General features: G+C 46.7%; 2 protein-coding genes across 2 annotated transcripts in view; one reads left to right on the top strand and one right to left on the bottom strand.

Annotated features, from left to right (window-relative positions):
* LOC134983936 (zinc finger protein OZF-like) overlaps nucleotides 1-8,944 on the bottom strand; it is a 61,150-nt gene extending 52,206 nt beyond the window's left edge. The window contains exons 1-3 of the mRNA XM_063949546.1: nucleotides 8,673-8,944; nucleotides 1,627-1,761; nucleotides 100-178 (exon numbers count right to left, since the gene is read on the bottom strand). Coding sequence (XP_063805616.1) covers nucleotides 100-133 — 34 coding nt within the window. The 5' untranslated portion in view covers nucleotides 134-178; nucleotides 1,627-1,761; nucleotides 8,673-8,944. The remainder of the gene's footprint in view (nucleotides 1-99; nucleotides 179-1,626; nucleotides 1,762-8,672) is intronic.
* Nucleotides 8,945-8,951: 7 nt separating this feature from the next.
* On the top strand, nucleotides 8,952-25,911 carry LOC134983937 (zinc finger protein 260-like). The gene is made up of 3 exons (XM_063949547.1): nucleotides 8,952-9,003; nucleotides 20,678-21,413; nucleotides 22,878-25,911. Exons 2-3 carry the CDS (start codon nucleotides 20,744-20,746, stop codon nucleotides 23,894-23,896), a joined length of 1,689 nt encoding a protein of 562 aa, XP_063805617.1. The 5' UTR covers nucleotides 8,952-9,003; nucleotides 20,678-20,743; the 3' UTR covers nucleotides 23,897-25,911.
* The last annotated feature ends 1,639 nt before the right edge of the window (nucleotides 25,912-27,550 follow it).

Below are 27,550 nucleotides of genomic sequence, written 5' to 3'. Positions count from 1 at the left end.
GACTGAGTACATTGTATATATGTGATTATCAGGTGATGTGTATCTAGGTGGCCCTTATAGCTGCTCTCTCCATTACACTACATGACAGTCTCCTCTTACCCAGTGATGTGAGGGGCCGGTGATTCTCCATCATCACGTCCTTCTACAGACCCCTGTGTTCCTCTATATACTCCCACTCCTGCATGGAGACATAGATAGTGACATCCTCACACCTTATAAGAACCTGACACACACAATGATACAGTCATCACCCAGACACATCCCCTGGTGTTACTGTATATTGTCCCATTCCCAGCAGTCACCTCTCCAGTCATCACCCAGACACATCCCCTGGTGTTACTGTATAATGCCCCATTCCCAGCAGTCACCTCTCCAGTCATCACCCAGACACATCCCCTGGTGTTACTGTATAATGTCCCATTCCCAGCAGTCACCTCTCCAGTCATCACCCAGACACATCCCCTGGTGTTACTGTATACTGTCCCATTCCCAGCAGTCACCTCTCCAGTCATCACCAGACACATCCCCTGGTGTTACTGTATAATGTCCCATTCCCAGCGGTCACCTCTCCAGTCATCACCCAGACACATCCCCTGGTGTTACTGTATACTGTCCCATTTCCAGCAGTCACCTCTCCAGTCACATCCCCCAGTGTTACTGTATAATGTCCCATTCCCAGCAGTCACCTCTCCAGTCATCACCCAGACACATCCCCGGTGTTACTGTATAATGTCCCATTCCCAGCAGTCACCACCCAGATACATCCCCGGTGTTACTGTATAATGTCCCATTCCCAGCAGTCACCTCTCCAGTCATCACCCAGACACGTCCCCTGGTGTTACTGTATAATGTCCTATTCCCAGCAGTCACCTCTCCAGTCACATCCCCTGGTGTTACTGGATAATGCCCCATACCCAGCAGTCACCTCTCCAGTCATCACCCAGACACATCCCCTGGTGTTACTGTATAATGCCCCATTCCCAGCAGTCACCTCTCCAGTCATCACCCAGACACGTCCCCTGGTGTTACTGTATAATGTCCCATTCCCAGCAGTCACCTCTCCAGTCATCACCCAGACACATCCCCTGGTGTTACTGTATACTGTCCCATTCCCAGCAGTCACCTCTCCAGTCATCACCAGATACATCCCTTGGTGTTACTGTATAATGTCCCATTCCCAGCGGTCACCTCTCCAGTCATCACCCAGACACATCCCCTGGTGTTACTGTATACTGTCCCATTTCCAGCAGTCACCTCTCCAGTCACATCCCCTGGTGTTACTGTATAATGTCCCATTCCCAGCAGTCACCTCTCCAGTCATCACCCAGACACATCCCCGGTGTTACTGTATAATGTCCCATTCCCAGCAGTCACCTCTCCAGTCATCACCCAGACACATCCCCGGTGTTACTGTATAATGTCCCATTCCCAGCAGTCACCTCTCCAGTCATCACCCAGACACGTCCCCTGGTGTTACTGTATAATGTCCTATTCCCAGCAGTCACCTCTCCAGTCACATCCCCTGGTGTTACTGGATAATGCCCCATACCCAGCAGTCACCTCTCCAGTCATCACCCAGACACATCCCCTGGTGTTACTGTATAATGTCCCATTCCCAGCAGTCACCTCTCCAGTCAGCAGCTGAATGATGGTGAATTCCAGGATCTTCTGGTCAGTGTGTCTCTCATGTGTCAGTGAGGTGGAGGCACCGTGATGTAGGCACAGCTGAAGGATGTCAGTCACCAGATGTCTTCTTCACTTCTGCATAATAAGATAGATATAATAATAAGAATTTACTTACCGATAATTCTATTTCTCGTAGTCCGTAGTGGATGCTGGGGACTCCGTCAGGACCATGGGGAATAGCGGGCTCCGCAGGAGACAGGGCACATCTAAAAAAGCTTTTAGGTCACATGGTGTGTACTGGCTCCTCCCCCTATGACCCTCCTCCAAGCCTCAGTTAGGTACTGTGCCCGGACGAGCGTACACAATAAGGAAGGATCTTGAATCCCGGGTAAGACTCATACCAGCCACACCAATCACACCGTACCACTTGTGATCTGAACCCAGTTAACAGTATGATAACAAAACGAAGTAGCCTCTGAAAAGATGGCTCACAACAAGAATAACCCGATTTTTGTAACAATAACTATGTACAAGCATTGCAGACAATCCGCACTTGGGATGGGCGCCCAGCATCCACTACGGACTACGAGAAATAGAATTATCGGTAAGTAAATTCTTATTTTCTCTAACGTCCTAGTGGATGCTGGGGACTCCGTCAGGACCATGGGGATTATACCAAAGCTCCCAAACGGGCGGGAGAGTGCGGATGACTCTGCAGCACCGAATGAGAGAACTCCAGGTCCTCCTTAGCCAGAGTATCAAATTTGTAAAATTTTACAAACGTGTTCTCCCCTGACCACGTAGCTGCTCGGCAAAGTTGTAATGCCGAGACCCCTCGGGCAGCCGCCCAAGATGCGCCCACTTTCCTAGTGGAGTGGGCCTTTACAGATTTAGGCTGTGGCACGCCTGCCACAGAATGTGCAAGTTGGATTGTGCTACAGATCCAACGTGCAATCGTCTGTTTAGACGCAGGAGCACCCATCTTGTTGGGTGCATACAATATAAACAGCAAGTCAGACTTTCTGACTCCAGCCGTCCTAAACTATATATATATATATATATATATATATATATATATTTTTAGGGTCCTGACAACGTCTATTAACCTGGAGTCCTCCAAGTCCCTAGAAGCCGCAGGCACCATAATAGGTTGTTTCAGGTGAAAAACCTGACACCCCCTTAGGAAGAAAACTGGAGACGAGTCCCAGTTCTGCCCTGTCCGAATGGAAATTTAAATATGGGCTTTTGTAAGACAAAGCCGCCCATTCTGACAATCGCCTGGCCGAGGCCAGGACCAACAGCATGGTCACTGTCCATGTGAGATATTGGTCAACAGCATGTTCACTTTCCATGTGATATATTTCAAATCCACAGATTTGAGCGGTTCAAACCAATATGATTTTAAGGAATCCCAACACTATGTTGAGATCCCACGGTGCCACTAGAGGCACAAAAAGGGGTGTATATGCAATACTCCCTTGACAATCTGGACTTCAGGAACTGAAGTCAATTCTTTTCGGAAGAAATTCTACAGGGCCGAAACTTAAAACCTTAAAGAACCCCAATTTTAGGCTCAAAACACTCCTGTTTTCAGGAAGTGTAGAATTCGACCTAGTTGAATTTTCTTCGTGGGGCCTTCCTGGCCTCACCCACGCAACATATTTTCACCACATGTGGTGATGACGTTGTGCGGTCACCTCCTTCCTGGCTTTGACCAGGGTAGGTATGACCTCTTATGGAATGCCTTTTTCCTTCAGGATCCGGCATTCAACCGCCATGCCGTCAAACGCAGCCGCGGTAAGTCTTGGAATAGACATGGTACCTGCTGAAGCAAGTCCCTTCTTAGCTCCCCAGGCCCTTAGTCCTCTGTGAGCATCTCTTGAAGTTCCGGGTACCAAGTCCCTCTTGGCCAATCCGGAGTCACGAGTATAGTTCATACTCCTCTATGTCATATAATTCTCAATACCTTGGTTATGAGAAGCAGAGGAGGGAACACATACACCGACTGTTACACCCACGGTGTTACTAGGACATCCACAGCTATCGCCTGAAGGTCTCATGACCTGGCGCAATACCTGTCCCGTTTTTTGTTCGGGCGGGACGCCATCATTTCCACCTTTGGTCTTTGCCAATGGCTCACAATCATGCGGAAAAACTTCCCTATGAAGTTCCCACTCTCCCAGGTGGAGGTCATGCCTGCTGAGGAAGTCTGCTTCCCAGTCGTCCACTCCCGGAGAGAACACTGCTGACAGTGCTATCACATGATTTTCCGCCTAGCGAAAAATCCTTGCAGTTTTTTCACTGCCCTCCAGCTTCTTGTGTCGCCCTTTCTGTTTACGTGGGCGACTGCCGTGATGTTATCCCACTGGATCAATACCGGCTGACCTTGAAGCAGAGGTCTTGCTAAGTTTAGAGCCTTATAATTTTGCTCTTAGCTCCATCTATGTGGAGAGAATTCTCCAGACTTGATCACACTTTCCTGGAAATTTTTTCCCTGTGTGACTGCTCCCCAGCCTCTCAGGCTGGCCTCCGTGGTCACCAGCATCCAATCCTGAATGCTGAATCTGTGGCCCTCTAGAAGATGAGCACTCTGTAATCACCACAGGAGAGACACCCTTGTCCTTGGATATAGGGTTATCCGCTGATGCATCTGAAGATGCGATCCGGACCATTTGTCCAGCAGATCCCACTGAAGAGTTCTTGCGTGAAATCTGCCGAATGGAATTGCTTCGTAATAAGCCACCATTTTTACCAGGACTCTTGTGCAATGATGCACTGACACTTTTCCTGGTTTTAGGAGGATCCCGATTAGCTCGGATAACTCCCTGGCTTTCTCCTCTGGGAGAAACACCTTTTTTCTGGACTGTGTCCAGAATCATCCCTAGGAACAGTAGACGTGTCCTCGGAAAAGCTACGATTTTGGAATATTTAGAATCCACTCGTGCTGTCGTAGAACTATTAAAGATAGTGCTACTCCGACCTCCAACTGTTCTCTGGACCTTGCCCTTATCAGGAAAGCGTCCAAGTTTCTTTTAAGAAGAATCATCATTTCGGCCATTACCTTGGTAAAGACCCGGGGCGCCGTGGACAATCCAAACGGCAGCGTCTGAACTGATAGTGACAGTTCTGTACCACGAACCTGAAGTACCCTTGGTGAGAAGGGCAAATTTGGACATGTAGGTAAATGTCCCTGATATCCAGTGACACCATCTCGTCCCCTTCTTCCTGGTTCGCTATCACTGCTCTGAGTGACTCCATCTTGATTTGAACGCTTGTATGTAAGTGTTCAAATATTTCAGATCTCACCGAGCCGTTTGGCTTCAGTACCACAATATAGTGTGGAATAATACCCCCTCCCTTGTTGTAGGAGGGGTACTTTGATTATCACCTGCTGGGAATACAGCCTGTGAATTGTTTCCAATACTGCCTCCCTGTCGGAGGTAGACGTTGGTAAAACAGACTTCCGGAACTTGTGAGGAGACGTCTCGAATTTCCAATGTACACCTGGGATACTACATGTAGGATCCAGGAGTCCCCTTGCGAGTGAGCCCACTGCGTGCTGAAACTCTTGAGATGACCCCCTACCGCACCTGAGTCCGCTTGTACTGCCCCAGCGTCATGCTGCGGACTTGGCAGAAGCTGTGAAGGGCTTCTGTTCCTGGGAATGGGCTGCTTGCTGCAGTCTTCTTCCCGTTCCTCTACCCCTGGGCAGATATGACTGGCCTTTGCCCGCCTGCCCGTATGGGGACGAAAGGACTGAGACTGAAAAGACTGTGTCCTTTTCTGCTGAGATGTGACTCGGGGAACAAAAGGTGGATTTTTCAGCTGTTGCCATGGCCACCAGGTCCGATGGACCGCCCCTTTATACGGCAATACTTCCATGTGCCGTCTGGAATCTGCCTCACCTGACCACTGTCGTGTCTTCGTCTGGCAGATATGGACATCACATTTACTCCTGATGCCAGAATGCAAATATCCCTCTGCGCATCACGCATATATAGAAATGCATCCTTAAAATGCTCTATAGACAATAAAATCTTGTCCCTGTCAAGGGTATCAAAATTTTCAGTCAGGAAATCCGACCAAGCCCCCTCAGCGCTGCACATCCAGTCTGAGGCGATTGCTGGTCGTAGTATAACACCAGTATGTGTGTATATACTTCTTAGGCTATTTTTCAGCTTCCTATCAGCTGGCTCCTTGAGGGCGGCCGTATCTGGAGACGGTAACGCCACTTGTTTTATAAGCGTGTGAGCGCCTTATCCACCCTAAAGTGTGTTTCCCAACTCGCCCTTACTTCTGGCGGGAAAGGGTATACCGCCCATAACTTTCTATCGGAGGAACCCCACGTATCATCACACACTTCATTTAATTTATCTGATTCAGGCAAAACTACAAGTAGTTTATTCACACCCTACAAAATACCCTTATTTGTGGTACTTGTAGTATCAGAAATATGTAACACCTCCTTCATGCCCTTAACATGTAACGTGTGGCCCTAAAGGAAAATACGTTTGTTTCTTCACCGTCGACACTGGAGTCAGTGTCCGTGAGGTAAATGGGCGTTTTTACAAGCCCCTGACGGTGTCTGAGACGCCTGGACAGGTACTAATTTGTTTGCCGGTCGTCTCATGTCGTCAACCGGCTCGCAGCGTGTTGACATGATCACGTACTTCCACAAGTAAGCCATCCATTCCGGTGTCGACTCCCTAGAGAGTGACATCACCATTACAGGCAATTTGCTCCGCCTCCTCACCAACATTTTCCTCATACATGTCGACACACACGTACCGACATACAGCACCCACACAGGGAATGCTCTGATAGAGGACAGGACCCACTAGCCCTTTGGGGAGACAGAGGGAGAGTTTGCCAGCACACACCAAAATGCTATAATTATACAGGGACAACCTTTATAAAAGTGTTCCTCCCTTATAGCATTTAATATATATTTATATCGCCAAATCAGTGCCCCCCCTCTCTGTTTTAACCCTGTTTCTGTAGTGCAGTGCAGGGGAGAGCATGGGAGCCTTCCCCTCAGCCTTTCTGTGAGGGAAAATGGCGCGGTGTGCTGAGGAGAATAAGCTCCGCCCCCTTTTCGGCGGGCTTTTTCTCCCGGTTTTTAAGAACTGGCCTGGGTTAAAATACATACATATAGCCTTAATGGCTATATGTGATGTATTTATTTTGCCAATAAGGTACTTATATTGCTGCCCAGGGCGCCCCCAGCAGCGCCCTGCACCCTCCGTGACTAGGTCAGTGAGCCGTGTGACAACAATGGCGCACAGCTGCAGTGCTGTGCGCTACCTTCATGAAGACTGTGAAGTCTTCTGCCGCCTGTTTCCGGACCTCCGTTCTGCCGTCTTCTTCAGCGTCTGTAAGGGGGATCGGCAGCGCGGCTCCGGGACGAACCCCAGGCTGACCTGTGTTCCGACTCCCTCTGGAGCTCAGTGTCCAGTAGCCTAAGATCCCAATCCATCCTGCACGCAGGTGAGTTGGAGATCTCTCCCCTAAGTCCCTCGTTGCAGTGATCCTGTTGCCAGCAGGAATCACTGAATGAAACCTAAAAAAAAAAAACTTTTCTAAACAGCTCTTTAAGAGAGCCACCTAGATTGCACCCTTCTCGGACGGGCACAAAAACCTAACTGAGGCTTGGAGGAGGGTCATAGGGGGAGGAGCCAGTACACACCATGTGACCTAAAAGCTTTTTTAGATGTGCCCTGTCTCCTGCGGAGCCCGCTATTCCCCATGGTCCTGACGGAGTCCCCAGCATCCACTAGGACGTTAGAGAAAAAAAGATAAATACAGGATTAAGGGGGCACAGGGGTGGGAGGAGATAACAAAGGGGACATGGGTGGGGGTTGATAATCTGGGGCACAGGGTGGTAGAGGAGAGTACACAGGGCAGCAGATGTTATAGTAAGATGGGGAGAAGATAACGAAGCACGGGGGAGAAGAGAAGTTGATATTATGTAGACCAGGCATGTCCAAACTGCGGTCCTCCAGCTGTTGTGAAACTACATATCCCAGCATGCCCTTACACAGTTTTGCTGTCAGAGAATCCTAAAGCTGTGTCAGGGCATGCTGGGATGTGTAGTTTCACAACAGCTGGAGGGCCGCAGTTTGGACATGCCTGACCTAGACATTGGGAGAAGCTTAGATGGGGCAATACCGGGGCACAGGGGAGCAGACATTATATAGATTGTAAGCTTGCGAGCAGGGCCTTTCTACCTCTGTCTGTCTGTTTTTACCCAGTTTTGTTCTATTACTGTTGTTCTAATTGTAAAGCGCAACGGAATATGCTGCGCTATATAAGAAACTGTTAATAAATAAATAATTATATAGAATAAAAGGGAGAAAATAATAAGGGGATAACTGGGGTGAGGAGAATACAAGGATGGGGTAGTGTAGAGTATAATAGGGCACACGGCTGAGGTGGGAGGATACGGGGATAGGAAAGGAGGTAATAACAGGAGGTTGGAGTATAACGGGTGACACAGGGATGGGAGGGTGTAGTGTATAGTAGGGCACATTGGTGGGGTGGTGGAGTGAATATCAGGTGGTGTGAGGGGAGAGTGCAGAGGGGTGCAGATATGCGGAGAGGATACCAGGAGGCGCAATCACTATAAATACATTAAGAGAGGGTAACAGGGGGGTACAGGGGTGAAGAGTACATACTTGCCTACCTGACCCTCTCCATGAGGGAGAAAATACTCTGTTCCTGGACTCTCCTGGTAATGTATGATTGCCATCACCTGTGGTGAAACACCTTTCTTATCAATTAACTAGCTCACCACAGGTGATAGCAATCATACATTACCAGGAAAGTCCAGGAACAGAGCATTTTCTCCCTCATGGAGAGGGGCAGGTAGGCAAGTATGGAAGAGTATAGTGGGGGACTCTCATTATATGGACTTGGAGAGAGGATTACATGGAGCAGCCATAATAGAGCCATGAGGAGCATATAATAAGGGGCACAAGGGTGGGTAGGAGGCTAAAATAAGTGGAACAGGGTGAAAGGGCAGCAGCAGGCGGTATACGGAGCAGCACCTTGCGGCGTCATAGACACAACCGCTGTCTCCCAGTCACCGGTGACCCGTGAGCAGAGGGTGGAGACCAGAGAGGAGGAGCGCGGGGACCTCACATCCGGTACAGAGTGGAAGTCTTGTGAAACGCACTGGCCGGAAGTCGGCTGGAACGCACAGGCCGCCGCAGTGGAGTCGAACGGGAGTGGAACGCATGGGTCGGCAACCGAGTAGAATTCAAGGGCCGAATGTCAAGTGGAACGCAAAACCGGAAGCCGGGTGAGTAACGTCCTGCTGCGGGTGAGAGGAGGAGGCCGGGCTCGGGAGCCTATGGGTGTGAGTCTGCACGGGGAGAGGTACAGTGAGTGGTACAATGAGGCACTTACAGCTGGGATAGAGCAGGGATGTGGCTGATGCTGGCTCATGTCACCATTATCCGGCACCATGGAGCTATGAATTAGGGATTTAGGGCTGTGACTCCGATCACATGACCTAGGACTGATCCCCTCCTGGCTTCCCACCCCTTGCCCATTTATCACCTACCTCAGCCTCGTTATACCTCATCTGGTTCCCCTATAATGCCTCATCTCAGCCTAATAATGGTCTCCTGTTATTCTGTAACCCTATATCCTTCATATGCCCCTCTCACCCCTCCCAGTGCCCACCCCATTGTGCCCATCACACACCCATATATAGGTCACCCCATAGTGCCCATCTCACACCCATATATAGGTCACCCCATAGTGCCCATCTCACATCCACATATAGGTCGCCCCATAGTGCCCATCTCACACCCACATATAGGTCACCATATAGTGCCCATCTAACACCCACATACAGGTCACCCCATAGTGCCCATTCACACACCCACATATACGTCACCCCATAGTGTCCATCTAACACCCACATATAGGTCACCCCATAGTGCCCATCTCACACCCACATATAGGTCACCCCATACTGCCCATCTCATACCCACATATATAGGTCCCCCATAGTGACCATCACCCACCCACATATACGTCACCCCATAGTGCCCATCTCATACCCATATATGTCACCCATTGTGCCCTTCTCACACCCATATATAGGTCACCCCATAGTGCCCATCTAACGCCTGCATATAGGTCACCCCATAGTGCCCACCTCACACCTGCATATAGGTCACCCCATAGTGCCCATCTCACACCCACATATAGGTCACCCCATCGTGCCCATCTACCACCCACATGTAGGTCACCCCATAGTGCCCATCTCACACCCTTATATGTCACCCCATAGTGCCCATCTCACAACCATATATGTCAAACCATAGTGCCCATCTCACACCCATATATAGGTCATCCCATAGTGCCCATCTAATGCCTGCATATAGGTCACCCCATAGTGCCCATCTACCACCCATATTCTGCCGGTAGAGAAAGCGTTGGTGATCCAGTCAATGGTACGGGATGTCCTGAAGCCAGCCCGGGTATCGGTTCATCAGTGCATTTGCCTTCTGGGGAAGCTGGTAGCCTCCTACGAGGCTCTTCAGTACAGAAGATTCCATGTGAGGTCCTTCCAACTGGATCTCCTAGACCACAAGTTCTCAAACTCGGTCCTCAGGACCCAACACAGTGCATGTTTTGCAGGTCTCCTCACAGAATCGCAAGTGAAATAATTAGCTCCACCTGTGGACCTTTTAAAATGGGTCAGTGAATAATTAATACACCTGTGCGCTTGCTGGGTTACCTGCAAAACATGCACTGTGTGGGGTCCTGAGGACCGAGTTTGAGAACCTCTGTCCTAGACAAATGGTCGAGATCACATCTTCACATGCACCAGTGGATACGCCTGTCGCAGAAAGCCAGAATTTCACTCCTCTCGTGGCTGTAAACTTCTCACCTACTCATGGGCCGCAGGTTCGGGATTCAGAATTGGATCCTTCTAACCACGGATGCAAGTCTCAGAGGTTGGGGAGAAAGCTTCCAAGGAAAGTGGTCAAGTCTGGAATCCATCCTTCAGATAAACATTCTGGAACTATAGGCCGTATACAACGGCCTTCTACAAGCGGCTCATCTTCTGCAAGATCATGCCATTCAGGTTCAGTCGGACAATGTAACAGCGGTGTCCTACATAAACCGACAGGGCGGAACGAAGAGCAGAGCGGCAATGTCAGAGGTAACAAGAATCCTCCTCTGGGCAGAAAGGCACGCGGTGGCGCTGTCAGCAATCTTCATTCCGGGAGTGGACAACTGGGAAGTGGACTTCCTCAGCAGACACGATCTCCATACAGGAGAATGGGCCCTCAACCCAGAGGTATTCGCAGAGGTAACAAGCCAATGGGGAGTACCTCAGATAGACATGATGGCCTCTCGCCTCAACAAAAAGCTTCGAAGGTACTGTTCCAGGTCGAGGGACCCACAAGCAGTGGCGGTGGACGCCCCGGTAACTCCGTGGGTGTTCCAGTCAGTGTATGTGTTCCCTCCACTTCCACTCATCCCAAGGATTCTCAAACTAATAAAAAGAACAAGAGTTCAGGTGATCCTCCTTGCTCTGGACTGGCCAAGAAGGGCTTGGTACGTGGATCTTCTGGAATTACTGCTGGAGGATCCGAGGCCTCTTCCTCTTCGCGAGGACCTTCTCCAACAGGGGGCGTTCGCCTATCAAGACTTACCACGGCTACGTTTGATGGCATGGAAGTTGAACGCCAGATCTTAGCTCGGAAAGGCATTCAGAAAAAAGGTAATTCCTACCCTGATACAGGCTAGGGAGGGAGTAACGTCAAAACATTACTATAGGATTTGGAAAAAGTATGTCTTGGTGTGAATCTAAGAAGTTTCCTACGATGGAGTTTCAACTTGTTCGGTTTCTCCTCTTTCTGCAAGCAGGTCTGGATGTAGGCCTACGCTTGGGCTCCATCATGGTCCAGATTTCGGCCCTGTCCATTTTCTTTCAGAAACAATTGGCGGCTTTTCCTGAGGTTCAGATGTTCTTGAAAGGGGTTCTGCATATTCAACCACCCTTTGTACCTCCTACGGCACCTTGGGATCTTAATGTGGTGCTGCAGTTCCTGCAGTCGGATTGGTTCGAGCCTTTACAGGACGTGGACATCAAGTTTCTTACTTGGAAGGCGGTCACTGTTGGCATTGGCGTCTGCTCGACGTGTGTCGGAATTGGTGGCATTGTCATGCAAGAGTCCCTACTTGATTTTTCATGAGGATAGAGTTGAGTTCAGAACATGTCAGCGATTTCTTCCAAAGGTTGTGTCGGCTTGGATGTTGTGAGGGCTTTGAAAATCTATGTGAAGAGAACTTCTCATCACAGGAAGCCGGACGCTCTGTTTGTCCTTTATGATCCCAACAAGGTTGGGTGTTCTGCTTCTAAGCAGACAATTTCTCGCTGGATTAGGTTCACTATCTAGCATGCTTATTCTACGGCAGGCTTGCCGTGTCCAGAATCTGTTAAGGCCCACTCTACTCGTAAAGTGGGTTCTTCCTGAGCGGCTGCCGGGGTGTCTCGGCTTTACAGCTTTGCCGAGCAGCTACTTGGTCAGGGTCGAACACGTTTGCTAAGTTCTACAAGTTCGATACTTTGGCCTCTGAGGACCTAAAGTTTGGTCAATCAGTTCTGCAGGAACCTCCGCACTCTCCCTCCGTACTGGGAGCTTTGGTACATCCCCATGGTACTAATGTGGACCCCAGCATCCTCTAGGACGTAAGAGAAAATAGGATTTTAATTACTTACCGGTAAATCCTTTTCTCGTAGTCCGTAGAGGATGCTTGGCCAGTGCTTAGTATTCCTGCATTGTTACTTGGCTCGGTTTGTTAGTTCAGCCGTTGCTGAATCGTTCCAAATTGGTTAGCTTGGCTTTCCTTTTGCTGTTCTTGTGAGCTGGTGTGAGTCTCACCACTATCTGTGTATTTCCTTCTCTCGAAGTATGTCCGTCTCCTCGGGCACAGTTTCTAGACTGAGTCTGTTAGGAGGGGCATAGAGGGAGGAGCCAGCCCACACCATTAATCTCTTAAAGTGGCCATGGCTCCTAGTGGACCCGTCTATACCCCATGGTACTAATGTGGACCCCAGCATCCTCTACGGACTACGAGAAAAGGATTTACCGGTAGGTAATTAAAATCCTATTTTCTCTTTCATCAATATTGTGGTACACTGCTGTCAATTTTTGGTATAGGGGCGCTATTGCTGGAGCAGGGCACAGATACACTACATTGTACTTACTCTAGGATTATAGTGCAGGGTGCTAATCACAGGGCACATTTTTGATGTGTATTGTAGCTAAAGATACAATGTGCAGTCAGTTCCTCTTGCAGGAAAACTGGGCGACACGACCATGGGATTGCAGGTTGGGACTGGAGATGGCACTTAAAATAAACTGTAGCTTTAAATCCTAAACTCTTCCCCCCTGCAGCCCTATAATGCCAGTATTTCTATAGGTGCCTCACAGAGTAGGGCAGGTTTTGCAGGCTGCAGCCCCTTTTGTAGCTAGTCATCTGTGGTGATCGTGCGACTAGCTGATAGCCTCCCCGATTACACAGGACACTCCGGTCACCGTGACCTGGGCTGGCATGCACCTTCACCATTTTTTAGGGTGCAAGTTGTCAATGCTGTCCCCGATGATGGTGCCATCTTAGGGGGTCTCTACAGCATCTGGGAGTGTGCGTGCGCAGGCTGGCCAGGTAACCCGGCGCTCCCAGTGTATACTCACACAGCAGTGGGGTTGGGGAGGGCTCTACACTGCGGTCAGGTAGTGGAAACTGTGAGGGGTGCCTGGCCTAGAGCGGCAAAGTCTCCCCCTTCTGGTTCGCCTGCCTGGGTCCGGGCTTGGAAGCGTTGCTGTCTGAAGGCTCCCTATGCTCCTCTCCTATGCGGCAGTTGGTAGGAGCCTGCTGGACAGCTAAGTACCTTCCTGTCACTTATTATAATAATTATGTATTTATTTAATTGTTTATTTTTTTATTTGAAACAGTGTATTTAATTCACCTGCTTTGGTTGACATTCTAGTCCCCCCCACTGCAAAGTCAACTTGCCTTGTGGATGGCTTGGACTCTCAGCCCGTCAGTGTTTTCATCAGAAGAAACTGGCTAAGGCCACTGCCATGTACTTTTGACCATCACAAGGTCTAGTTCCCCCTTCACTAGGGGCAGCATGGTTTGCATTGCTGCATCGCGGCACCGGGGTCATGGGTTCGTCCCATCATGGCCCAGGCTGTGTGGAGCGTGTTCTCATGCTTGCGCGTGCTACTCCCACAATCCACAAATACACTGCCTCAGCCAGCATATTATCCGCATTGGCCTAAAACCATGGAGCTTTCAACTTCCGAGTTTGCTTCCAAGTTTTCCTCTTGTATGGCACATTGTGCAGGCCACAAACGTCTTCCATCTTCCCAGGGTCTGTTGGAGGTCCAGGTTCATAAGAGAAGGAGGGTGAGATTCAATTTTGGACCGTTCTTCTGGAAAGCGAGGATTTGAATTCTTCCTCGGGTTTAGGAATTGATCTCATTATTGCTGTCTCCAATCCCTTACCTGCTTGAACTTGGATACCCAGGCGGAAGCAGGTCCTCTGAAGTGTCGTTTTTGGACTTTTCTGATCTTATTCAGGTTTGCTGGATAGAAAGTTTTCTATTCCTCATAGGTTTGATTCTCTTCCGGCAGTCCATGTGGCCCAGTAGGAACAATATCACTAAGTGAATGTCCGGTGACGCGATTCGCAGGCACACAGTGCTTCCAGATCATGTCTCTGCATCTTTAGGTATTCACTGGACAAGAAATTTGAGAGTTGTCTCGAGTCTTTATCGGTTTTAGGGTGGTTGTTCGCCTTTGGTTGTCAGAAGGATTCTAAAAGGAATTCTTGCTGGACTTGGCAAAACAACTACAGGTGACACGCTAGTCTTGGCTACAGCTGTCTTGACAGATCCTTTGGCTACATGCTTAGTATGCAAATTCTGTATCCTTGACAATGTTCATTGGTTGGAGTGTGCTGTTTGGTCCTCAGATGCTATTATTGCCCAAGCCACCAGTGCAAGCAGCTCTTTCCTTCCTGTGGCTGGCTCCAACCAGAGGGGTCCCCACTTTTGTGCATTTCGCGGGGTATCGCCCTCTTGAAAATACTCAGGAAAATGCTGTTTTTTTCCCTGGCAGGGGTTTTGCACCAAGGATTGTTTTTCCGGGGGTATCTAGGTGCTCGAGGGCCAAGGCTCCTGAGAAGCCAAGTGCCTAAAGGGATTTTTACCCATTCAGTCCAGTGGAAAGTAGGCGGATGCTTACAGTGCGGTGGATGGAGTCGTATTCCGCTGCCTGGATGCTGGACATCGGTTCCAGGGGTTCTGTAGTCAACCTCAGGAGTCCTCCATCTCGCCATTTTTTCCCACTGCTCTTCCCAAAAATGTGGAGAAGACAGTGACCTTTGACCAGCATAGATTTTCTCCGGCCAATTTTATATCTTCATGCCACGGTGATGGCATATGTAAATCATCAGGAAACCACAAAGAGCACCACAGCAATGGTGGAAGTAGCTTTGGGTACATACTTTTGTTCTGGCACTCTCAGCAATGTTCAGACCAGGCTTAGGTAATTGGAAAGCAGACTTAGGCTGGGTACACACTAGACAATATGTCGCCTAATCCTGCGGATCGGAGCGACATATCGGGTAGATTGTCTAGTGTATAACCAAGATATTTGCAGTCCCGCAGTTAGCTAGCAACATCTCTGTTGGCCGTGCAGCAGGGCTGTCGGGGGATGTCTAGCGATGACATGCTGCAGAACACATTGCCATATGCCAGGACACGTCGGCAGCAATGTCGGGCTGGATACACATTGCACATCTTCTAGTGTGTACCCAGCCCAACTCAGCGAAGCAGGTCTCTCCCAGAGGAGTAGTCTCTTTATCCAGAGGTCTTCCAACAGTTTGTTCGGAAGTGGGGCCTTATTGACTTGGATCTCTACCTATATTTAAGATTCCACACTTTGGCGCAAGATCCAGGAACCCGCTGGCTTTCACAGTGGATGCCTGATCGTTCCGTGGGTTTTTCATCTAGAGTATCTGTTTCCAACTACTCGAATGTTGCCTTGGATAATCAAGCGCATTAAAGACCAATGGATGATGGTAATTGTAGTGGCCTCAAATTGGCCCCACAGGTTGTAGTACACCAACATTCTCAAAGTGTCAGTAGGTCCCGAGTGGCATCTTCCACTTCAACTCAACCTAATGCAACAAGGTCTGTATCTACACATGGACCTTCTTTGGTTGGCTTTAATGGCCTCGCTTTTGAAACCAAGTCTTTAAAATCTAAAGATTTTCTCTTTCGGTAGTCAGTACCATGCTGCGAGCCGGAACCCGGTTTTCGTCTCGCAGTTACCACAAAGTATTGAAACTCTACATTATGTGGTGTGAACACAACATGGAACATACCTCCAAGTTTCCCCTCACTCATTTCTTGGCCTTCCATCAGGGTGGTTTAGGGGCTAGCTTGAAGCTTTGTCCATTGAAAGTGAAGATTTCAGCTGTCAGTTTATTTCCAGCAGTGTGTGGCCCCTCTCCCAGAGGTTCCAACCATTTTTACTGGGCGTAATGCGTATTCAACCACCATTTTGTCCGCTGGTCCTATCTGGTCTCAAACAGGCTCCAGTTAATCCTTTACATTCAGCTGAGATTTATTTGATTACTTGGAAGCTGGTCTTCCTTATGACTCTTCCCTCACCTCATCGGTTGTCTCTGTTTGATCCCGTAAGCCGCCTTTACTTGGCTTCCATGACGATAGATCGGTTCTCTTCACTTACACCAGGAAATAATTGTTTTGGTTTTTCCTTCCTCAGTGACGTCCTGGGACTGGGATGATCTGGCTCTGCCAGACGGATGCTGAGCTCTGCAGATTTACTTGAACAAGATTTCTTCTGTCCGTTGCAAAGATTCTCTGATTGTTCTTTGCAACGCTCTAAAATGCAGCTGTCCGGTTATAATGTAGGGGATGAGTATGAGATCCCAGCAGTCAGGAGACCAACGCCGGGATTCTGGCAGCAAGCGCAGCGTGTCCCCCACGCTTCGGGCCCAGTTGCGACCTTAGGTTGCCGCAGGTTTATACTCCCCATCGGGCAGTGGCGTGGAACACCACTCAAGTGGGGAAACCAGCTGGCGGTCGGAACTCCAACCGCCGGTATTGCAGTTAGTGTCGGTATTCCGACATCGGTATATTGACCGCCGGGATCCCGTCAGGCGGTCAATTGACTGCTTCCCCAATGTAGATCATTGCGTGTTGCATCCACTCACTCCAATCTGGACTTCTGGTGCTGGTGACCATCACCAAACCAGTTGTTGGCACATTCCACTAGAGTGGTGGCGACTTTCTGGGCAGCGAGGCACGGGGCTTTGACAGACCAGGTCTGTTGTGCAGTTACTTAGGCCTCTGTCCACACGTTTGGTTGTTTTCAGGTTTTTGCTTTGGCAACGCCCACTTACCTCACGCTCAGTGTTGCATGGGTATTTTTTGGATCTTGACTGTTTTTTCCCACTGATTTGTTTTATTTTTCTAACACGTTTCACTGGGTTGCAGCTGCTTGTTACTGGAAGTACTGGCATTATGGGGTTGCAGGGGGGAGGAGCTTAGGATTTAAAGCTGCCATTTAATGTAAGTGCCATTTCCAGCCCCACCTGCAATCCCATTATCCAGTGTCACCCATTCTGCTTAAGAGTAAATTATTCAATGGTAAGTGACAAAACACACATTTCCCCCCTATAATGTATTATATACCCCAGCAATAATATAAAATATATTAAAGAATTTCCCCCACTTAAGACATCATATATAGTCCACGATTTTGTACATCTGCAGCTTTTAATCCCTGCATCTATTTGACTACATCACACACCGGCCTCCATTAGACAGGGCTCCGCATCTCTCTGACTACCTCACACAACGGCCTCTATTAGGACAGGGCTCTGCATCTCCTGAGTGCATCACACATCGGCCTCAATTAGACAGGGCTCTGCATCTCTTTGACTACCTTACACAACGGCCTCTATTAGGACAGGGCTCCGCATCTCTGTGATAGCATCACACACCGGCCTCCATTAAGACAGAGCTCCGTATCTCTCTGATTACATCACATGCCGGCCTCCATTAGGACAGGGCTCCACATCTCTCTGACTAAATCACACTTTTGGCTTATTGCGTCAGATTCCTGTTGTCTCTTAATCTAGTTTCCATTCTGCACGGTATGAAGTTCTTAAGGAAAATGATTTCTTGATTTAAAACGATGCATTTCACCTACTTTCGTTCAGGACCTTTACATCTGTAGATCTTGACCACGAGGTTTATAACCATAAAGGTGTCCTGCCATTCTTCTGTCACCCCAGATCATTTGTTTTCCTTTCTAGACTACACTCTCAGCAGGTGGCTGAAAGAGCAAAACTTCTATAGTGTCTATCTTTTTTTCCTTATGGGATTGGGTTGTGGTGGCCTCGGATGCTGACTTATGTGGTTGGGAGGAGCAATGACCTTATATTTTATTCTCCAGGGCCTTTGGTCTATGGAATAAACATCACTTCCTATCAATCTCCTTGCATTGCAAGCAACTCGCAATGCACTGATATAGGCACAGGCATTCTTGAGGGACAGACCAGTAGAAAGTAAATTGGGCAGTATGATGGTGGTGGCTTACATCAATCACCAAAGGGGAACCAGAAGTAATTTGGCCATGCAAGTAACATTCAAGATAATGCTTTGGGCAGAATGTCTCAACCATTACTGCAGTCTTCATTCCGGTTGCAGACATGTGGATAACAGACTTCCTCAGTTGATAGACCACCCACCGTGGAGAATGGTCTTCTGACCATAGAAGTTTTAAACAAATTATGGAAGGTGGAGGGACAGCCAGAGCTTGGAATGTAGGTCTCCCTATTGTGTGATGGATCATAGCCACCATTCGCCTAGCTTATGTTTCTATAGGTGTCCTGTTCATGATTGGGTCACAGGTTATTCCACAAGGTTGGTGATGGCTTCCTGGCCTGTGCGGCACAGAGCCTCCGTGGAACTGAGGTGTGATTTCAGATTCAGCATCTCTGTATGTAAGGACACAGAATATGGGCAAAAAGTTCTGTGCAGAACAAGCCCTGAGTGTGTCCTCCCTTAGGGGCAGCTCTAGAACATCCCCAAGGTACAGCAGTACCACCCAACATGGATGAAATAGAAAATAAAATGTTTTTTTGCTTTTTTAATCTGTTTCTCGGAATCCGGTTGGGGGACACTGTGATCAGTGCCCAGGTTATCTAGTATTTTTTGTCTGCTTGATTGTTTATTGGTTTGCTGAGTCCATCTTATGGTCTTTGTTAGTAATAAACTGAAGTCTTTACAAGGGAGTGTCATCGAGGGATAGGAGTCAGGCCAAGAAGACTAGTGTGCTTGCACCCTGCACCGGCATTAGTGCCCTCTATACCCCAAGGTACAGCAGTGTCCACCAAATAGATTTAGAGAAACAGATTTAACAGTAAGTACAAAAATGCTATTATTCAGCCTCTGTGTGTCCTACAGATGGATCCAGTATCAGAAATACCCCAAGAAGATGTCCCCATCCTCTATATTCTCAGGACTGTATGGAGAAAATTCATAGGATCCCGCAGGAGAATCCGGTAGATTGGATTTGTCACAACTCTGACTGTACTCGTCTTATTCTTGTACCTGGTCTTTTGACGTACCTCTGCCATCAGTCCTGCAGTTCAGTGTATCCTGCTCGCTGGGTTTAGCCTAATTCACCAATTCCAAGTGTTTCCTGTGTTACGGAGTTCATTTCCTTAGAAGTCTTCCGTCATACAAGTTGCAGTCTGTGTTTCTGGCTGCTGATTACCCACCTGAGAGAGTTCACATGTGTGAGTAATCTGCAGAATCCTGATTTCAGCAGTGTTAGCCCTGACCAGTTGGTCTCTCTGCACAGCGCACTCAGTGTTCTCTGTATACTACAAAGTGTCTCTCTGTGGAGCTTCACTTCCAATCAGCATTCTGATATTCAGGCTGACCGCCAAAGTTCCCTCTGAAACTCACACAGCCATGTCGGAAGAGGTCACCTTATCTATTTCAGCCATTCCAGTTGCTGCACTCAGCCAGCTGATTACAGGAGCCAATCTCTGCTCCCTAGCAGATTGTAAATAGGATCAATCTGGGAATTCACAAGATACCAGTGCATTGATGTCCGCAGCCTAGCTGCGAGTCTCATGTGAGCTCCTGCGGAATCATTTCCTAGTCAGAGACTCCAGTGAAGATTTCCATCCTGCCACACCACCTGGCTCCAATCGATTCCAGTCCGATATTTGCTCCTTGGTTCCAGTCCGATATTTGCTTCATCGATTCCTTTCCGACATTATCTCCATCGGTTCCAGTTTGATATGTGCGCCATCATTTCCAGTTTGAAATTTGATCCATTGGTTCCAGTCTGATATTTCTCCATCGTTCCAGTCCGATATTTGCTCCATAGGTCCCAGTTCGATATTGATCCATCAGTTCCAGTCCGACATCCGAACCTACAGCATTAGGTTGACCCCTGTTTCCTAGTTAAGTCCAATATCCTGTATTCCAGATCTAGTCCTGTTATTTGTTCTGACTGGTTTCCTGTCACTTCCTCCCCCTGAGTTATTCTGTCACTAGCACTGAGCGACCTAGTCAGAGGGTTGCAACCTGCACGTCTGGCGCAGCGAAGTCCAAACATCATGCGGGGGGTCCCTGCTGAAAACCACCGGCGTGTTAGACTCCGAGCTGCCGCTCTGGGTCTTCGCCAACTGCCTGGTACTAGCCAGTATTCCTCCATAGTCCATGAGCAGAAAATATTAGTACAGCTAGCTGTCAGACTCCGTCTTCAGGATCCGTTACAGTCAAAGATCCAAATCTGGATCCACAGAAATCTTACAATGTGACAAGATTTAGGGTCAAAATACCAAAGTGATTGACACTGTATGATGTGCAGACAAATTGCATATGTACAATCCTATGTAATCTCAGTGAAATCAGACATTATTATAGTGGCTTTTATTTTTGTTTTGTGGGTCATTTAGGGTGAAGATCTGACTAATATTAAAGTAGAACATACAGAGGAAGAAGAAGAGACGTATGTGACTGATATGAAGGCAGAAGACACAGAGAGAGAAGAAGAGAAGTATGTGACTGATATGAAGGTAGAAGATATAGAGGGAGAAGAAGAGAAGTATGTGACTGATATGAAGGTAGAAGGTACAGAGGGAGCAGAAGAGAAGTATGTGACTGATATGAAGGCAGAAGATAAAGAGGGAGAAGAAGAGACGTATGTGACTGATATGAAGGCCGAAGATACAGAGGGAGAAGAAGAGACGTATGTGACTGATATGAAGGCAGAAGATATAGAGGGAGCAGAAGAGAAGTATGTGACTAATATGAAAGTAGAAGGCACAGAGGGAGAAGAAGAGACGTATGTGTCTATTATAAAGGCAGAAGATACAGAGGGAGAAGAGACCTATGTGACTGATATGAAGGTAGAATATGTAGAGGGAGAAGAAGAGACGTATGTGACTATTATAAAGGTAGAAGATACAGAGGGAGAAGAACAGACGTATGTGACTAATCTGAAGGTAGAAGATATAGAGGAAGAAGGAGAAGAGACGTATGTGACTATTATAAAGGTAGAAGACACAGAGGGAGAAGAAGACACGTATGGAACTGATATGAATGAAGATGATATAGACAAAGGAGAAGAGATGCATGTGAGTGGTGATCAGCAGTGTAACAAGGAGGAAATACCTACAGGTATCAGCACAGGTGAGTAATAAACACCTATTACAGAAAAGAGTCACATATTGTCCTTGCTGAGTCACTACATCACTTGTACTACACCCTCTGTCACTACAGACTAATGGGGGTCATCTTGAGTTGTTCGCTCGCTAGCAGATTTTAGCAGCATTGCACACGCTAGGCCGCCGCCCTCTGGGACTGTATCTTAGCTAAGCAGAATAGCGAACGAAAGAGTAGCAGAATTGCGAATTAATAATTCTTAGCAGTTTCTGAGTAGCTCGAGACTTACTACTACACTGCGATCAGCTCAGCCCGTTTCGTTCCTGGTTTGACGTCACAAACACGCCCTGGGTTCGGCCAGCCACTCCCCCGTTTCTCCAGACACTCCCGCGTTTTATCCTGGCACGCCTGCGTTTTTCCGCACACTCCCAGAAAACGGCCAGTTTCCGCCCAGAAACACCCACTTCCTGTCAATCTCACTCCGATCACTTCAACGATAAATTCTTCTTAATCGCTCCGTTGCCAAAATCGATCAACTCGGAATGACCCCCAATGAGGGAAATGTATCTGCACAGTGCTCTCCCCCTCCCATAATATCATTGTGTGCTACCAGCCAAGAGACCTCACAGGTCTCCTGGAGATTGGGATGCAGTCATTATGTCAATTTCAGTGTTGAAATTCATAATGTTATAATGTCATGACTTATAAGCACCTATTGAAATGAAGATTTTTAAGCATAATGTAGTTTTAAATACTTTACTTACACTTGATTCTCTTTCAGCAAGGCTGGGGGACACTACTGGACCATGGGTTGTAGGTTGGGGCTGCAGGAGCTGGCACTTATATGTTAAACTATAGCTTTAAACCTAAGCTTCTCCCCCCTGTATTCCCAGAATTCCAGTGTTATTTAAGTGCCTGAGGAGTTAGGCACCTTTCATGGTGGCTGTCTTGTTATATAGCATTTTCATGTTTCTCCTTCAGGGTCCACAGGTTCTACCTTGGGTAATAGGTGGCATCAGAGGAATGGGCACCAAACAGCTTAAAGCTTATGAACTCCCAGGATGCATTTGTCCAGCCACCCTATAACCCTGTCTCCTGGCTCAGGAAATTCAGTTTTTTGTTTGGTGCAGCAGGAACCAGACTACTGTGAAACCATTCATACAGGGTTTTGGTTGTTGACCTTTATTCTTTTTCTACTAGTTTGTTTTATTGCTCTAATAGTTTCACTAGGTTACTGCTACTCTTTACCAGATTCTCTTAAAGAGGTCCTGGCATTCTGGGGTTGCTGGGGGGTAGGAGCTAAGGTTTGAAGCTATAATTTAATACCTAAGTGTGAGGCGCTGCAGTACCAACCTACAACCTACATGGTCCACTGTCCTCCAGCGTGCTTCAGAAAAAATACTCTTCAACAGTAATTGACTAAATATACTCTCTTTGCTTCGGATGGGCATGAGTGCCTCACATAAGCACTTACATGTATTGTATTCCCAGCAGATGGATGTAACAGAAGAAGTATATGGCAGGAACTTCTCCTTTCATCTCCAGACTGTGAAATAGAAGATAAAATAACAACAAATTCTCCAGTAGAAATCCCTATTACTACAATTATGCATCAATTTCTTCACAGTACAGATTTGTCATCTGATCTCCCTTATAGCCAGAAATGTTCTAAAAGAGTAGATATCAAATGTTTTACACAGGACACAACCCTTATTACCCATCAGCCAGCTAAGACATTATCATGTTCTGAGTGTGGGAAATGTTTTACAGAGAGATCACATCTTGATATTCATGAGAGATCTCATAAAGGTCAGAAGCTATATTCATGTTCTGAGTGTGGGAAATGTTTTACACAGAAATCACTACTCGTAAAACATGAGAGATGTCATACAGGTGAAAGACCATTTCCATGCTCTGAGTGTGGGAAATGTTTTGTACAGAAATCACATCTTGTTAGACATGAGAGAAGTCACACGGATGAGAAGCCATTTTCATGTTCTGAGTGTGGGAAATGTTTTGCACAGAAATCATTTCTTGTTATACATGAGAGACAACACACAGGTGAGAAGCCATTTGCATGTTCTGAGTGTGGGAAATGTTTTACACAGAAATCAAATCTCGTTAGACATGAAAGAAGTCACACAGGTGAGAAGCCATTTCCATGTTCTGAGTGTGGGAAATGTTTTACACAGAAAACAGGTCTTCTTATGCATGAGAGAAGTCACACAGATGAAAAGCCATTTCCATGTTCTGTGTGTGGGAAATGTTTTACCCAGAAATCAAATCTTGTTACACATCAGAGAAGTCACACAGGTGAGAGGCCATTTGCATGTTCCGTGTGTGGGAAATGTTTTATAGGCAAATCAGCTCTTATTGAACACCAGATGAGTCACACGGGTGAGAAACCATTTCCGTGCTCTGAGTGTGGGAAATTTTTTAGACGGAAATCGAATCTTGTTGTACATAAGAGAAGTCACACCGGGGAGAAGCCATTTCCATGCTCTGATTGAGGGTAGTGATATAAATCACATCTTGTAAAACATTAAATTATTCACACACTTTTAAACAGGTGAAACTCTGCATGTTTACAATGGAAAATTTATTTTATATAAAGAAATGTAATAAGCGTAGTCTTTCGCCAGACAAAAGCTCTTCATTGACGTCTCACATTTTTTTCATTATATAGAGTACAGCTGTCAGTGGTATCCGGACTCCAGGTCGACAGCAAAAAGGTCGACGCCAATTGGTCGACACACCTTTGGTCGACATGGACAAAAGGTCGTCAGGAACAAGGTCAACATGAGTTTTTCACGATTTTTTTTCTTTTTTGGAACCTTTTCATACTTAAGGATCCACGTGGACTACGATTGGAACGGTAATCTGTGCCGAGCGAAGCGAAGGCACCATGCCCAAAGCATGGAGAGCGAAGCGAGCCATGCGAGGGGACGCGGTGCACTAATTGGGGTTCCTGGTCATTCTACGAAGAAAACGACACCAAAAAAACATAAAAAAACTCATGTCGACCTTTTTCCATGTCGACCTTGTTCCTGTCGACCTTTTGTCCATGTCGACCGAAGGTGTGTCGACCAATTGGCGTCGACCTAAGGTGTGTCTTCATTTGCAGTGTTTAGAATAGTTGTTGGAATTGTATTACTAAAATGGTATAAGAGTGTAGAGCAGTCATTCCCAACCACGGTGCAAAAAAGGTTATACCCAGAGATATTCGGGCGCTATGAAATGAGGTGCCCTGCTTAGCAGCAGCCAATATATAGAGGGAAGTCACTCCCAATGTAAACACAACAAAAAGAAAAAGGGAGGCTGTGCTCCAGGAGGAAAGAACAATTAATTACACTAAGTGTGTCAAATTTAAAACAATTTATTAAAAACAATATCCTGTGCAATAATTATTATACCACATGAGTTCATGTAATTCTAAAAGGGAATAACTTACTCAATGTATTGAATCAGGACAAAATAGCGTAATGCAATGCAAGGGATCCACACCAAATGGTGCCCGTAAATGAAATAAAAGTCCTGTATAGGTCCGATTTAGAGAGTCTTTTGCGAAGTTATAGAGTCCAATGTTTTCCGTACACCGCTAGAGGATTATAGAGCGTGTCCCATATATAGGTGAGTACCTCATGCAATACGGTGATTAGGTGGTGCCTCTCTGTGACTCCTCTGTATGACTGGTATATGGTGAGGGCTGGTTCGGATCCAAATAGAAATTGTCCTGTTCCGATAGATAACAACTGACGCGTTTCGCTGCATAAGGCTTGCAGCTTTTTCAAAGGTATGGTGTATTGTCTGGGTTTGGGGTTTATATACCCTAGACAAAATGGTGGCTTAATTAGCACCTGGATGCACAGTTCCTATTAATCAAATATATAGCACTTTAAAACAATTAGAACATATATAGGAGACAGACCTATCCCCACAAAGGGACCATAAGTAACAACAAACTTTTATTTCAAGGCACACCAACAGTCCTGGTTTTAGTGATATCCAGGCTTCAGCACAGGTGACATAATTAGTAGCTCAGTTATTTTGATTTAACCATCTGGGCTGCAGCCTGGATATTAGTAAAACCTGCACTGTTGGTGTGCCTTGAGGACCGTGGTTGGGAATGCCTGGTGTAGAGTATATGAGCAGTGACCAAGGGGCACTGATGAAGCCTAAACTCCCCTCCTGACAGACTTGTTCCTCCTGATGTCCTCACCACCAGCAATATCCTGCGATATACAAAAAGGATATAAGGTGCTAGAATAACGTGAGGTCATAATTGATCCATGTGATGTCATGGGTTTGTTTTCTAAAAATTTAAAATCTAACAAACACAAATTGTTCTTCGGTCAATGGCGCCACCATCAGGGCACCACAAGTGTGAGAAATATACAGTCCCTGTGTGTGTATATTTGTGTGTCTATACTCTTATGATCAAAATGGATGACGCTGTTTAGATTTATCATTTTAAATCTTTGTGCTTGATATGTACTGATATTGTCATAAATGCTACATTGTGATATCTCCTAGTGCTATTTTGTTTTACCTTTTGCATCACTTAGTATTTTAGTTTGTTAGTATTATTGGGATCTCACATGTGTTGTTGTAATAAAACCGTCTCTAGTGTCTATAGTAGGGCTAATAGGGGGTTGTGTGTGACACCCCACTGAAGGAGGTGTGATGTAATAACAGAACATCCCTATGGCTGGATTCAAGAGGAAACGTAATGGAGAACAATTCGTCCTCAGCACCACTAAGGTAACGTATTGCTTCTACAGAAGGATAAACCTGTGTGTAACAGATACAATGTATTGTCTGCAATGTGTACAGATCCTGCCTGTTGTGTCTTATTGGAGTGGAGAAAAGGGACTATAACATTACAGTGAATATTCAGCATTCACACCCTCAATTTTAAATTTTAGGTTTTTAATGTAAAGCATAACAGCATAGATGGTGGCCCCACCAAGGGCGCTACCAGAGGAGTGTTTTGGTAGGGTATCAATGTCCTAAGCACTTAAAAAATAAAAGGTGAAGGAAATGGTGCTAATAATTAATTAAAAGTAACTAAAATGTTCCCCGGCCGCTGCTATGGCAACCTTTAGCCGCTCCCCCGGGACCACTGGAAACAAATATGTGCAACATAAGGAACACATGAAAGCAGTATAAATCCAGTACCAGCAGAACACAGCAGAAACACTGTAACCCTGATAATAACACTATTGACACTCAATATGAAAATCACATTGCATACAATAATCATACAGCCGCCCTTGATTGTATAAAAATAAAAAATAACTGCATTCTATAATCAAATAGATCAAGTCAGCTGCATCAAGTAAAGGTCTTAATTTAGAGAAACATCTTAATCGACAATGATACATTTAAGGAAAACTGATAGATGTAAATGGAGCTTAAGAGATGCATTATCATATCTAGGTGTTGCAGGTATTAGGTTTGTTTAACCCTCAAGGTGACAGTGTGTCCAGTTTGTATATTCACAAAGCTTCTAACCTCCTGGACAACATTGCCATCCTGTCACTCCCACGTCTGAGTTTAGGTATGTGTTCAATTATTTTATACCTAAAGGTGTGTACACACGGTGAGATTTCTCCTTTCGATTTTGACTATATAGGGGTGTATTCTTGTCAGAAAGACGGCAGTTTCCGACTTTTTTAGGTTGAATCGTGATTTGATATATCCAGTGGGTCTGACGTTTTTCCGACAGGTCGGAAAACACGTGGATCGGTGGATTAGCCGCGAATCAACATGTTTTGTCAGATTTGCGGCCAAATCCGACAGCTTTTAGTCCCGATTTCGACAATGTCAATCCGACTTTAAAAAAGTCAGATTCACATTGTCGAGAACGGCCAAAACCTGACGCATTTGGCTGCAAATTAAATACTTCATTGTTGGATCCTTTCCAGCGGAAAGGATCCGACTTGCATTGAATAGACCCCCATAGTCAAAATCGCACGGAAAGTTAGTGGAAATTGCAAGGTGAGAGGCAGCTTGCGATACAGATTTGATCCAGATGTGCACTCCTGCGGTGTCGGTATGGTAAGGCTAGATAGACTGTCAATCTTGACTATCTAGTACAAAGTATAGGCAAAATTGTACATAGACAAAATTGAAAGTACAAATCGTAAAAATCTGTGCTATCT

The sequence above is a fragment of the Pseudophryne corroboree genome, assembly GCF_028390025.1.
Source record: "Pseudophryne corroboree isolate aPseCor3 chromosome 3 unlocalized genomic scaffold, aPseCor3.hap2 SUPER_3_unloc_3, whole genome shotgun sequence".
NCBI classification, from domain to species: Eukaryota; Metazoa; Chordata; class Amphibia; order Anura; family Myobatrachidae; genus Pseudophryne; species Pseudophryne corroboree.
This window is presented reverse-complemented; position numbering and strand designations above follow the sequence as displayed.

Coding starts and splice junctions, on each gene's coding strand:
- LOC134983937 (XM_063949547.1), top strand. CDS start 20,744: ATGAAGGCAGAAGACACAGAGAGAGAAGAAGAGAAGTATGTGACTGAT. Junction 21,414..22,877: donor ACCTACAGGTATCAGCACAG/GTGAGTAATAAA, acceptor TTGTATTCCCAG/CAGATGGATGTAACAGAAGA.